Here is a 13,800-nt window from a genome sequence, read left to right as displayed (position 1 = left end):
CCCTGTGACAGCTCTGGGATGAGGATCTGAGGTTCTTCTGATGGTGTCTGCTACTAGGAGGCCAGGTCAACACGTTGCTCTATATTTTATGTTTTTTCTTTTGGTGATGTGATAGCATTGTCTTGCTTTGTGCTGTCTGAGAGTAGATGGTGTAGACGTGACAAGTAACATCTGCATGAATGCCCGGGCGAAAGTTTGCTGCATTGTTTCAACTCTCTCTTAAAAGTTAACAAATCAGATTTCCTCAAAAGCAGCATCACATTTTAAAATCACAACCTTTTATTTACATATCTTAAAACACACAACCTTACAAATGTCGAGCATCTGTATATTTTGATCCTGGAGCAAATGTTCCGGTTACTACAAAGTGAGCACACAGGGGTTAATTCATCCTTTAAAAACAAGAATGCTCCTTTCTCCTCTTCGGTATTAACACGAGGTGAACGTCTTCCAGAAGAAGCTGCGGCAGCCTGCCTTGCGCTCTCTCTGCGAGAGGGGAAGGTGCCGCCGCCTCATCATCACCTGCTCCCTGCCTGCCACCTCCTCCTCCTCGTCCAGCTCGCCGAGCGTCACGTCCCCTCTGGATGCCATCAGCTCGGACATAAACTTGAGCAGCACCAGGTGAGCCAGATCCTGAAGGAGAACAGAGACGGCAGGTGTAAACGTTTGGAGTTCAGGAAAACGATGAAGCCTGCGGGAGGGACTCACCTTGTCGTTTGTGAGGTCCGCTCTCAGCGTTTCAATCAGCACGTCTCTGTGTGGAGCGCCGCCGACCTGCACCAGCAGAAGAGACGAACACAAAGCCGCCAGGAGTACGTGCATCAGAGAGCGAAGCATCTCCAACTCCAACAAGAGCGTCCAGAATCTATCTAACCCCAACAAAGCAGTCAGGGCGTAGGCGATGGAGAGGCTGAACGCTGTCCCACTAAGGTGTGCAGATAAATAGTCTTCTTCATCTTCACATCCTCCTCATCCTCAAGACAACAAAAGCATGCGATTGGCGGAGGTGTCACTGGACGGCCGTGACGCCCTCTGAGAGCGTCTTGGGTTGATTAGTCCTCATGTTGCAGTGAAAGTCAAAGTTAACGACTTAACTTCTGTCGGCCCTAATTAGCCACAGCAGCCTCGTAGGGGTCCGGAGCGCAACGTGAGGTCCGCATGCCGCGCGGCGCTGGTAATGACACAATGTGACTCAAATGTTAATGAGGACGCCTGACCAGTCCAACAACCCCCCCAACTCCCCCCTCAGCTTCACTTTGAGTCAGTGGAGTGTTAACGCCTAAATGTCAGACTGCAAACAAAACACGTCAAAGAGGAGAAAAGTGACTCTGAAAGCACGTCTGAAGAGAGCATTTTGGTGAGAAACGCTGTTTTATACTTTAAACAAAATACTTGGATGTGTTGTGGCTGCTTCCAACATGAGGGTTGAGACCCCACAAAGAGACAGAAGCTGAATCTGAGCGGTCCAGGCAGTTTAAACCCTCCGTCTCATTCTGATTAAAGAAAAAGAAAATGCCCAAAATAAAATCATGTATGTGGTTGATATGTAAAATTAGCTTTTGAGTCTTGTAATATGGGAACTGATTCAGAGGAAAAAATATCTAGCGTGAAAATGAAAGCAGTCAGAGCAAGAAATGGTGTGACGTACACTTCACAACAACTGATTCTGATTCTGACAAATGCCTTCATCACTGTTAGGTGTTGCTACTTCAGAGTTATTTCGCTGTAAACTTCTTCTACTACAGAGGCCACAGCACAATCTGAACATCTCACTTCTCCAGGGACGTTTCATTTAGGCCAAAATATTTTTTGAACCTGACAGACTCCAGACAAAATTTTTGAGCTCAATATGCTTTTAGGATGATCATGACAACCGAGCTTTTACGAGTGCTGCATGAGTTGGTGGAAACACAGTTTTTATTTGAAGTTTATTTATTTTTTAAAAATCTAATTTTATTATTCATAAACTTAACTTTTTTTTTTGCTACATTGCTTTTACACTTTTACAGATGCCCCTCTAACTGGGGCTCTTCAGGCTGGAGGAAAGGTGTTGTTTTTTTCTAACCTCCATTTGTTTTCAGATGTCTGGGGGAATACAGGAATATTGTTTTTTTTTTAAATTGAGGATTGCAATTATGTTGTATTATGGGTAATGTAGGCACCAGATTTTATTAGCTGATGAAAACCCCTTTAATGAAAAAGAAACAATAATTTTAAGATTTGAGTCAAATATCCCTCCCTTCCATTGTAAATAGGTTTAGTTTTTAAGGTGCCCCAATGTCCTTCTGCACAGATGAATAAGAATTAGCCACTCGCTAAGTATAGTGAATATTTATTATTTAAGAGCCACAGCTTTAATCTTTGTATTTTTCACCACAGGACAATGATAATGCTATGGTCCTAATGCTATTTTATGTATTTTTTCCCACAATACTCCAACTGTAATTGTCATTTTCACATCTCCCTCTTTAAATAGACAGTGACCTTTCCCATGACTGGTGTTTTCCCTCCGTCTTCTCCACAGGAACCTCGCTGATAAGTCAGATTGCTCATTCTTTAATCACGACGTGACTTAAAGTAACATTTTCCAAGCAGTGGAAGATGTGACAACGGCGGATGTCCAGCTGTGGTCCTCTGGACCAAGGACAGGAGCACAGTGCATGAATCACACCTCTGCTGCTCCGTGACATGATACCATGGCAGTGTGTCAGGATTAATAAACGCCAGCTGATTGAGGCAGTATATGACTCTATAGGATCCTTTACGTTGCCGATTTCATTTTTTTATTCTGACTTTTAGATGCTTTATTTATCCAGAGGAAAATTCACTGTCCAGCAGCTTCATCACATTGAAACAGATATAAAAGAAGTTATATAATCAAATATATACACTTTTTTTTACACTATTAAATGACCACAGTCCAGTTGTTTCCTCACAGGGAGGCTCATGTCCCAAGAGACAACGTCCTCCTCAATCCGTCCATGGAGCAGCACAGAGACAGCAGCCTGTCACTGAATGAGCTTCTCTATGTGACTATGGTGTCCTGTAGGGTGGTGGACAGTACTCATGATGGACTGAGTTTTGTTCAAGCTCCTTGAATCTGCCGTTATTGTCGGAGAGTCCAGCCTTGCCCCTACCACAGAGACTGTCTCCAGCACAATACAGCATGGAACAGAAAAATGAAAAGCTGGAGAAGAGTTAGAACTACATTCAGGAGATACTGTACGTAGACGACTGAAAAATGATTTGAAACAGGAGAAGTTTTAAAAAAAAAAAAAAGTCTGTTGAATATTCAGCCTAAAACCAACTTCACCGCAGCGGACCAACATATCTGTGCTGCCATTATGAAAGAAGTCTTGTCTTTTTAGGCCGACCAGCTAGAGTCACTATACTTTGGAGATGGATGACACATGCTTCCTTGAGGTAGAGCTGGTCTGAAACATTTTTATTTGAATATCAAACCATTAATACTGAAGGCAAATACTGTATTCTGAGTCAGTGAATTAAGATATTGAACTTGTTTTCTTTAATTTCTCCATAACTTGACTGTAAATTAGTTCTAAAGTTCCCAAAGTAAACCTAAATTAAGAACAGTCCAAAAAACAAAATTCCTAATTTAAGTGCAATTATGATCATTTCATGTTTAGAGGAACAAACCTTTCTATGGGGGTTTTTCCCCAATAGCTATAATAAATTCATGAGTTTAGTTGTTGCATTGCAGATATATTCCACTGCAAATTCATGTAAATTTTGCATGAAGCTTAAATACCTTCCATCTCTAAACACCGTTTTCACACACGTTATATGTATGGAGCATGAGGATTCCTGGTCATATCTCATGGTGAACCTGGTGGTGAGCATTAAATACTGAAAAGGTTATTGTGCATTAGGGCTAGTTAGGGAATGTATTTCTACATGAAGCATCGGCCTCAAACAGCTTCATGTTAATTTCTTTAGTCACGTAGAAAGATGTGTCCATACCAGGTTAAGGCCTCCAATGACAAGTTTGAGCATTTAAGACTAAATTTTATTGAGAATTTAAAAATTAGAAGAGTCCTTCAATATATGGGAGAATTTTCTTTAAACTGTGAGGATCCTTTAGTTCCTGTGAAGAGATGCAGCCATTTAGAAACCATTCTTGATTTAAGCAAATATTTAACCAACTACTGACCTTTCTTTGAGAGATTCTTGAGAAAACTGGATACTCTGATGTACTCGGCTTTAGGGTGGTAACCAGGTCGGACATAGACGAGGCCAACACCACGACTGGTAGTCAGGGCTGTTGTAGGAATTGTAGTGGGCTGGATTGTGGGAACCTGCAGACCTGGACGACAAAAAAAAAAAAAAAAAAAAAAAATCTCAGCATGCAATAGTTTGACTGATGCTTCCACAGTTGAATTGTTTAACCACCTACTTTCAGTGAGGTTTGCCGAATGCATAATAAGACCAACACCAACAGTGTCAGACTCAAACTTGTACACCGAGAAGAGACGATGGAGCCCAGCCATACGATATACACACTGAAATGTGATCCTGAAAGACAAAAAGCATGGGTATGCCACACCGTAGCTGAGGGAGGAGTAACCAGTCTAGAGCTGAGGTCGAAAATACAAACCTGTCACTAATGATGCTCATGTCTGTCGGGTTTTTCAAAGAGCTGAGCTTCTGGCTGAAGAAGATCTCATTTTCATACATCACATACTCCTTACTCAGCTAGAGGAAAAATATTTAGATGTTGGTTCAACCACAGAATGTATTTAAAAAAAAAATATTTTCCTACTACCTTGACTTTAGATCCACAGCTGTTGAGTGGAAACGAGAAGAGAGCCCTGGTGCCATCCACTTCTTTGGGTCCACAGTATTTGTCCCTGAGGTTGGTTCTTGCTGGGGTGCCTCCGCTTAAGACGCCCAGAGTCAAGTCAGCCACCACGGTCATCACCCCATCAGTGGAACACACTAAAGAGAGATGGTTTTAGTAAGTGGCATCTATATTCAAACCCCACCTGCTCTTACAGCAAACAGGATGTTCTTACTAATGAGCTCAGTAGACGTGAACGGACACGTCTTGACAGTGGAAGTCTGGACCTCTGATGTCGCTCGATGCCTCACCACGATCTCAAAAGTGCCAAAGAATCCCTTCAAAGTAATGTCCTGTAAAGAGACACCCCGAGTCACGCCCTGTTTGATGCAACGTACGTCCCAGAACCAGAGTTCATGTCCATCAAGCCTCATCTTACCGTGTATTCATATCCATCGGTGTAGAGCGGCACAGTGAGCAGCAGACTCTGGCTATCGTTGCTCATGATGTAGCCGCGCCGAGTTGCCAGCTCTGATGTCAGCTCATCTGAACCGATGCTGATCGCCCACAGGTAGTCGAAGCCGGTGGTCCAGCTTGAAGCTGATCCCAGAGTCAGAACAAGTTGCATCAAAGACCGGAGGAGCTGTCAAGTACAGCAGAGTGAATAATGATGCTTGAACAGCACTGTAATCCAGATCTACTCAAGACTTACAGGCGTCTGTTAAGGCCATGACTGACACCGTGTGGTAATAAGGCTCGTTTCCATCCACAACAGTCAGTGTGTAGTTGATGTCAAGCGTGTGCTGCATTGCTGCATCTTCTTTGGAAAACTAGGAGACAAAATTCAATCCTGTCAGCATTAACCAGCTTCACCTGGACAATTTTCTAAAGATCTTTACCTCCTGAATGACGACTGGGTCATCAAAGGGAACCTTCAGAGTGTAGCCGTGGGTGTTGTTGGCTTGAACCACCTTCGTGATGTACTGACTGCTGGCATTTGTCAGTTCTTGTCCATTCACATGAACAGCAGCCAACTCAACATCCTCAGGAACATCTCCGAGGTACACCGTGAACATGCGGTCCTCAACAACCGTTCCTGGAAGAAAGAAGAAGAAATCCAGGTAGATCATCATCAACACAATTAAATGAGTCCATAAACTCACGGTTTTCAGTGAAAACAGGTCGCGGTATCAGGGGTGTAACCAGAGTCCTCTGAAAACGAAGTCTGGTGTCGATATGCTCCTCATCCACCGAGATTTGCTCCAAGTACAGATAGAAGATGTAGCATTCATAGAGGTCTCCAGACACCATACTCTGAAAGAGATGCAGGTGTTAGGGTTGTGTATCTTCAAATATTTAGGGTTGTATCAGCACTTGCTCACCTTCCTGTAATTTCCTTCAGCGTTATAAGGGATGCTGACGTGGACCGTGGTGTTCCGCTTTTCCACAGTGTAGCCTCTGTCCTCTGCAACCGGCTGCTCCACAAATTCGCCATCGACGCCAATGTTGACTTTCGTGTCATGTAGACCAGACAGCAACGCATGCAGAATCTCAGGAGTCTCCCATATCATGTAGCCACTCTCGTCATATGATCCTTCATCTGTGGACGCGCCATCATTAGTTTTATTGAAGATGAAAAGGGGGAGGGACAACAAGACTGTAATACTGACACATGGAGCAAGCAGCCACCATGTCGACCATGACGATAACCCAGCCTTGTCTGGAGAACAGTGTTGCATGGACCACCTCTACTGGAACACCATTCACCTGGAGAGAGACCGATTAAACCCTGCGTTGGAACGATGCTTTATAAATGGCTGGTCGAGGTTTACCTCGGTGCTGGTGGAGTCAGGTTGTCCATACGTTGTACGAAATACCAGCCTTCCGTCCGTAAGGTCAAACGCATATCCCTGTCTATGAGCTTCGGAGAGGTTCAAGGGTTTCAAGTGCTCCCCATCTCTGTGCAACATCACCTTCCAGTCTAAGGTAGCTGAAGAATAGGCCTTTAAAAATAGAATTCACACTACTCAGACTAGTACTACAAATGCCAATTAACACATTTTCTTGAAGATTACGCCTACAGTTTGGACCTCAGCATCCCAGTCATCGATCCTCGTCCCAGATGGACAGGTTACATCACTCCTCACAGACACCTGTAGAGCAGCAAGGATTAGTCAACATCTCGACAGCTCCCTGAAACAGCCGTTACTAGATGCATCCAAGCTCACTTCCATGTAGTTGGTCTCGCATGTAACCTCTCTGGGAGACCAGGGGAGAGAAGGAGAACAGGTCTTGGTCAGTGCATAGGTGCCCTCCTTTCCTTCATGGTTTATGATCAGGTTGAAGTTGAACGTGAACACTTGATCTTCCTGAAAGATCCAAAAGATGATGTACCAGACCAGGTCATCATTACTTGTTTTCAATAGCTTGACACGTACAGAACATGTCATACGTACATACTTTGTTGTCAGTGTGGCAGCTGAAATAAGAGGCTCGGAGCTCCACGTGGCCTGGGAGAGGACGAACACTGATAGTGTAGCCACACTCTGCTCCATACTGCTCAGTGATGGCGTACACACCTGTTCCATCTGGAAGATGTTCCATCCATAGAGTGATTTTACTCAACGTTATTAGATTTGGTTGGTGCCGATTCATTTACAGATATAATCAAACTAAAAAGCCAGCACACTTGGTCCTCTATAGAACATGAATGACTCACCAACAGCTTCAAACTGAGGTTCATACCCAGCAAAGGAAACATTAACGGCCATCATGAAGTACCGATCACGACACTCCATATTAACTCCTGTATGAAAAAACAAGTTTCAATCAAAATATGTTCATAAATCACTGAAAGTGTGTTTTTAAGCAGGCATTCTTACCACTGGGAACAAGATCACAGTTTGAAATTGCCCATAGGGAGAGAAATAAGGCCAAACTGGAACATAAAGTCAGCAATAAATCCAGAGAAATGCATCAGTGAACAATTAAAACTTGTCCAAATTGCAGTGAAAACACTTTACCCAAGACAAAACCCAAAAGCCATAACCACTGATGTGTCAACAGTGTCTAAAGCTAGCCCAGCTGCTAGCAAACTACACCTGCTAACCAACGCAAGTAAGACAAGCAAAATATTTGGCGTATCCTGACTGAACTATGTGGTACTGTCTCTTTCACCAGCTTTTATAAATATTGTAAATGCACGTTCACTGACCAACCAGGTGCTCTCAGAGGTTAAACTCACAGGTTCAGCTAATGAGCTTATAATCAGCTGCAGCTGAGGTCGACCTTCCTTTAACTTCAAGAAATGCACTAATAAAGGCAGCTGCAGAAAACCACCCTCTGATGCCAGTCTGCTACACCAAACAAGTGGCTCATTTTAGCTTGTGTTGGTTAGCCGGTGTAGTTTTCTAGCAGCTAAGTGCTAGCTTTAGACACCGCCAACACATTAATGGCTCTGTCCTTTAAGTTTGGTGTGAGGTAAGTTGTTGTAATAGAAAGTTGAGAATACATTGAGACATTTTGTCACACATGCTTTTGTGTTACAGCCTGTTCTTTGTCCTGTGTGCGTGGGCAACTGGAGGATGTGACCTCCTACCAGATGGTAAATAAATGTTTAAAGGCTTAACTCAACTAATAGGTGGCTTATAGTAAGAATTTGTATGCTCTTTCAGGAGTTCTTCACATTGAGTGTCGTGATCGTTACGTCATGATCGCCGTTAAGCTTTCATTCACTGGACCGGAACCTCGTTTTGAGGCTGTTGGTGAGTCCCACAAAGCTTTGTTTCCATCTTGTAACACAAACTGGCACACATTTAGTCAGTGAAAATAATAAATCAGCCCTTATCCTTTGCAACGCCACGCTGACCTGCTTAACTGATGTAGTAATTCTCTTCTTGCAGACAGGACAGGCGTGCATTCCATCACTGGGCAGTATGCGGCAAAATGTGGATACAGTGTCAGCGTCGTGAACCATGTGGAGCTCCGAGCCTCTTACTTCAGCTGCCACACAGATATAAATGTGTGCACCCACATATTTAGACTAAGTTTTACCTCTCTGGTTTTATCCAATGTCATTCTTCTGGCTTTTTCAGGATGACAAAGTATTCAAGTTCAACTTCAACCTGATTGTAAACGTTGAAGGAAAGGAGGTCTCTTACGCACTGGACAAGACCTGTTCTCCCTCTCTCCCCTGGTCTCCCAGAGAAGTTACCTGTGAGACCAACTACATGGAAGTGAGCTTGGATGCTTCGAGTAACAGCTCATTTAGTGAAATGCTGTTGACCAATCCTGGATTCTTTTGTAGGTATCTGTGAGGAGTGAATTGACCTGTCCTTCTGGGACGAGGATTGACGACTGGAGCACCCTCAAACCTGTAAGTCTTAAAGCGGCAAAATGATTTTCACTTCATAAAGCGTTTTCAAGATTTTTAAATCCTTTGCAGGTATATAGCGCCGTCACCTCGGATTGGCAGGTGATGTTTCAAATGGCAGAAGAGCAGCTGCCGCCCATGAACCTCTCTGTAGCCCGTAGGAGGGGTTATTTGTTTGACCTGACAGAAGGTCGGCTGATATTTCGTGCACCGTATGGACAACCTGACTCATACAGCACTGAGGTAGGGAAATGGTGCACAATGGCTATTTATGAAGCATTAGTCCAAAGCAGGGCTTGATCAGAGTGAATCTCCAGGTGAATGGTGTTCCAGTAGAGGTGGTCCATGCAACAGTGTTCTCCAGACAAAGCTGGTTTGTCATCATGGTTGATCTGGTGACTGCTTGCTCCATGCGTAAGTATTACAACTTTTATTTTCCTAATTCTTTTGCTAAATTTTCGCTTGGTTGAACTTATCTTTTTGCCATCTTCCTCTAAACAGACCAAGGATCTTACGATGACGACGGCTACATGACGTGGGCGCTCCCAGAGGCGCTGTACACCAATACTGATGACACAAAGATCAGTATTGGACTCAGTGGTGAACTTATGGAGCAGCCAGTTGCAGAGCAGATAGGCTATGCTGTGGAGAAACACAACGCCACAGTCCACATCAGCATTCCTTACAATGCTGAAGGAGGATACAGGGTGGTGAGAAGCTCAAAACTAGCATCAAATCTGGGAATGATGACCATTCACAAGTTATCATTTGACGTTTCCTCTTTAATAAAACACAGAAGTCATTCATTGATTCTAAACATCTTGTGGGAATGTCTTTCAGAGCTTTGTGGCTGATGGTCTCTATGAGTTGTACATCTTCAACCTCTACTTGGCTCAAACTTTGTTGGATGAGGATCGTGTAGAGACCGTAATCAGATTTCACAGGACTCTGGTCACTCGCCCGCTGCCTCGGACACTTTTCACTGAAAACCAAACTGTTCTTGAAGAGCAAATGTTCACGGTGTACCTCGGAGATGTCCCTGAGGATGTTGAGTTGGCTGCTGTTCATGTGAATGGACAAGAACTGACAAATGCCAGCAGTCAGTACATCACAAAGGTGGTTCAACCCAACAACACCCACGGCTACACTCTGAAGGTTCCCTTTGATGACCCAGTCGTCATTCAGGAGGTAAAGACCTTTAGAAAATTGTCCAGGTGAAGCTGGTTAATGCTGACAGGATTGAATTTTATCTCCCAGTTCTCCAAAGAAGATGCAGCAATGCAGCACACGCTGGACATCAACTACACACTGACTGTTGTGGATGGAAACGAGCCTTATTACCACACGATGTCAGTCATGGCATTAACAGACGCCTGTAAGTCTTGAGTAGATCTGGATTACAGTGCTGTTCAAGCATCATTATTCACTCTGCTGTATTTGACAGCTCCTCCGGTCTTTGATGCAACTTGTTCTGACTCTGGGATCAGCTTCAAGCTGGACCACCAGCCTTCCGACTACCTGTGGGCGATCAGCATCGGTTCAGATGAGCTGACATCAGAGCTGGCAACTCAGCGCGGCTACATCATGAGCAACGATAGCCAGAGTCTGCTGCTCACTGTGCCGCTCTACACCGATGGATATGAATACAAGGTAAGATGAGGCTTGATGGACATGAACTCTGGTTCTGGGACGTACGTTGCATCAAACAGGGCGTGACTCGGGTTGTCTCTTTACAGGACATTACTTTGAAGGGATTCTTTGGCACTTTTGAGATTGTTGTGAGGCATCGAGCGACATCAGAGGTCCAGACTTCCACTGTCAAGACGTGTCTGTTCACGTCTACTGAACTCATTAGTAAGAACATCCTGTTTGTTGTAAGAGCAGGTGGGTTTGAATATAGATGCCACTTGCTTAAACCATCTCTCTTTAGTGTGTTCCACTGATGGGGTGATGACCGTGGTGGCTGACTTGACTCTGGCCGTCCCGAGTGGAGGCACCCCAGCAAGAACCAACCTCGGGGACAAACACTGTGGACCCAAAGAAGTGGATGGCACCAGGGCTCTCTTCTCGTTTCCACTCAACAGCTGTGGATCCAAAGTCAAGGTAGTGCTGATAAGCAGATTTCACTGATATTGGAATATTGCACCTGGCCACTGATGACTGAATGATTCACTGTTTCACCAGCTTGGGAAGGAAAATGTCACTTATCAAAATGAGATCTTCTACCACAAGGAGTATGTCGGTACAAACGAGTTTGCTTCAGAAGATGGAGCTACTGAGAGGTAAGCAAGCTCCACTCTTTCCTTTTGAATACTATCAAGTGTTTCTACAGTTGACTCATCTCGGTGACATTGTCCTCGTCTCACAGGGTGATCATGCAGTGTATATATCCTCTGGCTGGTCTCCATCGCCTATTCTCAAAGTACAAGTTTGAGTCGGACACAGACGGTGTCGGGATCATCATCCACACTGCGCCGCCCACTCCTGGTACGGTAGCCTATTCACCTACAGGATCACCTTATTGAGTTATGAGTTATTCTAACTGGTCTCTGGTCTGTAGGTTTGCTAAATCCCACCATCGGGCCAACTACAGGACTTCAAACCACACGTGCTCCCTCCAGGCAAACTACACAAACGCAATCTACTGCCACATTCTTGTCTAATGTTCGCTACATCAAAGTTGCCAAGCATCATAATCCTGCTAGCAGCCTCAGAAAAGGTGACTTGTCATCTTTAAGTTTTGTTTAAAAAGCGTAACCTCAGTCTTAAATTTTGTTGTCATATCTCTTCACAGGAGCTGAAACGTCATCACAGATTAAAATGGCTATTGAAGTTTAAAAGTAACTTTTTTTAAAGTAAGAAAACTGAATTTAATAAAGATGTTTTGTAAAAAACAAAATGCTGTTTGTGTGCTCCACCATGTATCTACCAGGTAGCTAATGTCCCTGCAGATGTTATGTTCAAAATGGACAAAAACTGTTACTTCCATCCTTTTTATACCTCTTTATAATTTAAAGCTAGCATGAAAACTAATTCTCTCCCCTTATTGTATTAAAATACTACTCTTCTGTTTTTAGTTAAAGCCCTTTTAAAATGGGTCAAAACTTTGGAACAGTAAAACGAAGATTATACTTGGTTCAAGAGGCACATGTTCAAATGTAACACTACAACAAACTTAACAGTATGTATCCATTAACTATAGCCTTATATTTTATATATTATTGGCGTCATGGACTTTTCTAGAGTCTAATTAGCAGTGACTGATGGAAGCCATTTAAATGGTCAGACTCTTTTATTTTGCAGTGCTCTTCTGTCTGAATTATATTTAAGTCTGTCTCCGTAACCACAGTAACCATGGTAACAGCAGTGAAGCTGCTATAATTGTTGTATAACTTGCTTTAACTGGTTTTACAACATTGTTGGACGCCATATCCATGTATATTCCTGAGCTTGTGCTGCTGCTACAGCCAAAGGAATTGTGTCCTTCACTCTTAACATTTAAAAAATTATATCATCAGACTTGTGTGTGATTTCTATAACTACTACAATAACACAACACTTGTACTTTTAGTAAAATAAACTGCTTGCAATACTTAAGTCCAAAAAATGTTGAATACTTTAATACTTATGTGAGGTGCTTACAGAACTCTTATACTCAAGTCACTTTTTTGATAGAGTACTTTTACTCAAGTCTGGGTCTCTAGTACTTTATACTAGTGTCGTGCAGATTGATACTTACGAAACCAAGTCTATAGGTTCTCAAATCAAAATATCGATACTTTGGATACTTTAGTCATTTGAGGTAATGAAGAAACACACTGGATGGCCCCCAGATCTGCGTTCGAGTCCAGCTCGGGCCTTTCTGGGTGGAGTTTGCATGTTCTTCCTGTTTCCTCTCACCTACCTCCAAAGACATGCTCGCTAGGCTGATTGGTGACTCTAAACTGACCCTAGGTGTGAGTGTGAATGGTTGTTTGTCTACGGGAAGTTGAGATGTGGAAGTAAAAATAGATAATCATTGTCTAGCTAACCTGTTAAGAAAACAAGAGATGTATATAAATTCATGACAGAGATTAGAAAACTACAAAACTTTATTTTTTCATAACACTGGATGAACCCAAGATTTTAAGGAAACCGCACTGAGTTGAGAATCGCATAATTTTCATTTATTTTTTATGTGCGTCGTCTTTTAAATCAACCAGCAGATGTCGCTGTTTGTCACCACTCGGCATAAATAAACGGGGAAAAAGGCGAGTTTTGTTTCTTCTGGTACCACGTGGATGCTAGTTTCACCAACACAAATCGCCGACAATGAACCACTCCGTAAGTTTTCTGCAGTGTTAAGTTCAGCTCAGGCTTTGACGACACAAGCACGATAATCAACCTTTGCTTCTCCGCGCTTCTCCTCAAACAGAAACGCGGGTCGACGGTCCTGCCCCCTCTGTCCAACAGGACCCTGCACCACCCGTCCTTCATGCCCCTGTACATGACCGCAGGTTTCGCGCACCCCGGTCATGGAGAAGGCCAAACGAGTGAGTAACTTCCACCCAGGCAGGTTTGAGTTACCTCCATGCAGCTGCGCAACATCTGTGCCCGTGTTTGTCCTCCTCAGCACATCCCGTCACCCCCG

At 43.5% G+C, this 13,800-nt stretch overlaps 2 protein-coding genes, 1 long non-coding RNA gene and 1 pseudogene across 3 annotated transcripts; 2 read left to right on the top strand and 2 right to left on the bottom strand.

Moving 5' to 3' along the window:
• Nucleotides 1–256: 256 nt before the first annotated feature.
• On the bottom strand, nucleotides 257–1,805 carry sst5 (somatostatin 5). The gene is made up of 2 exons (XM_047596937.1): nucleotides 709–1,805; nucleotides 257–633 (listed from the first exon to the last, which is right to left on the bottom strand). Exons 1-2 carry the CDS (start codon nucleotides 835–837, stop codon nucleotides 430–432), a joined length of 333 nt encoding a protein of 110 aa, XP_047452893.1. The 5' UTR covers nucleotides 838–1,805; the 3' UTR covers nucleotides 257–429.
• On the top strand, nucleotides 1,234–2,740 carry LOC125015239. Its single transcript, XR_007113573.1, has 2 exons — nucleotides 1,234–1,357; nucleotides 2,525–2,740. It is a non-coding gene; the product is annotated as an uncharacterized LOC125015239 (long non-coding RNA).
• A 1,265-nt stretch (nucleotides 2,741–4,005) lies between these two features.
• On the bottom strand, nucleotides 4,006–7,417 carry LOC125015212 (annotated as a pseudogene).
• An 876-nt stretch (nucleotides 7,418–8,293) lies between these two features.
• LOC125015204 lies at nucleotides 8,294–12,069 on the top strand. Its single transcript, XM_047596905.1, has 17 exons — nucleotides 8,294–8,402; nucleotides 8,473–8,562; nucleotides 8,701–8,819; nucleotides 8,893–9,033; nucleotides 9,105–9,173; nucleotides 9,243–9,413; nucleotides 9,488–9,584; nucleotides 9,672–9,880; nucleotides 10,011–10,358; nucleotides 10,428–10,545; nucleotides 10,615–10,820; nucleotides 10,907–11,024; nucleotides 11,101–11,273; nucleotides 11,355–11,452; nucleotides 11,539–11,657; nucleotides 11,731–11,889; nucleotides 11,965–12,069. Exons 1-17 carry the CDS (start codon nucleotides 8,330–8,332, stop codon nucleotides 12,006–12,008), a joined length of 2,352 nt encoding a protein of 783 aa, XP_047452861.1. The 5' UTR covers nucleotides 8,294–8,329; the 3' UTR covers nucleotides 12,009–12,069.
• Nucleotides 12,070–13,800: the final 1,731 nt, after the last annotated feature.

This window comes from Mugil cephalus, chromosome 1, assembly GCF_022458985.1.
Source record: "Mugil cephalus isolate CIBA_MC_2020 chromosome 1, CIBA_Mcephalus_1.1, whole genome shotgun sequence".
Lineage (NCBI taxonomy): Eukaryota > Metazoa > Chordata > Actinopteri > Mugiliformes > Mugilidae > Mugil > Mugil cephalus.
This window is presented reverse-complemented; position numbering and strand designations above follow the sequence as displayed.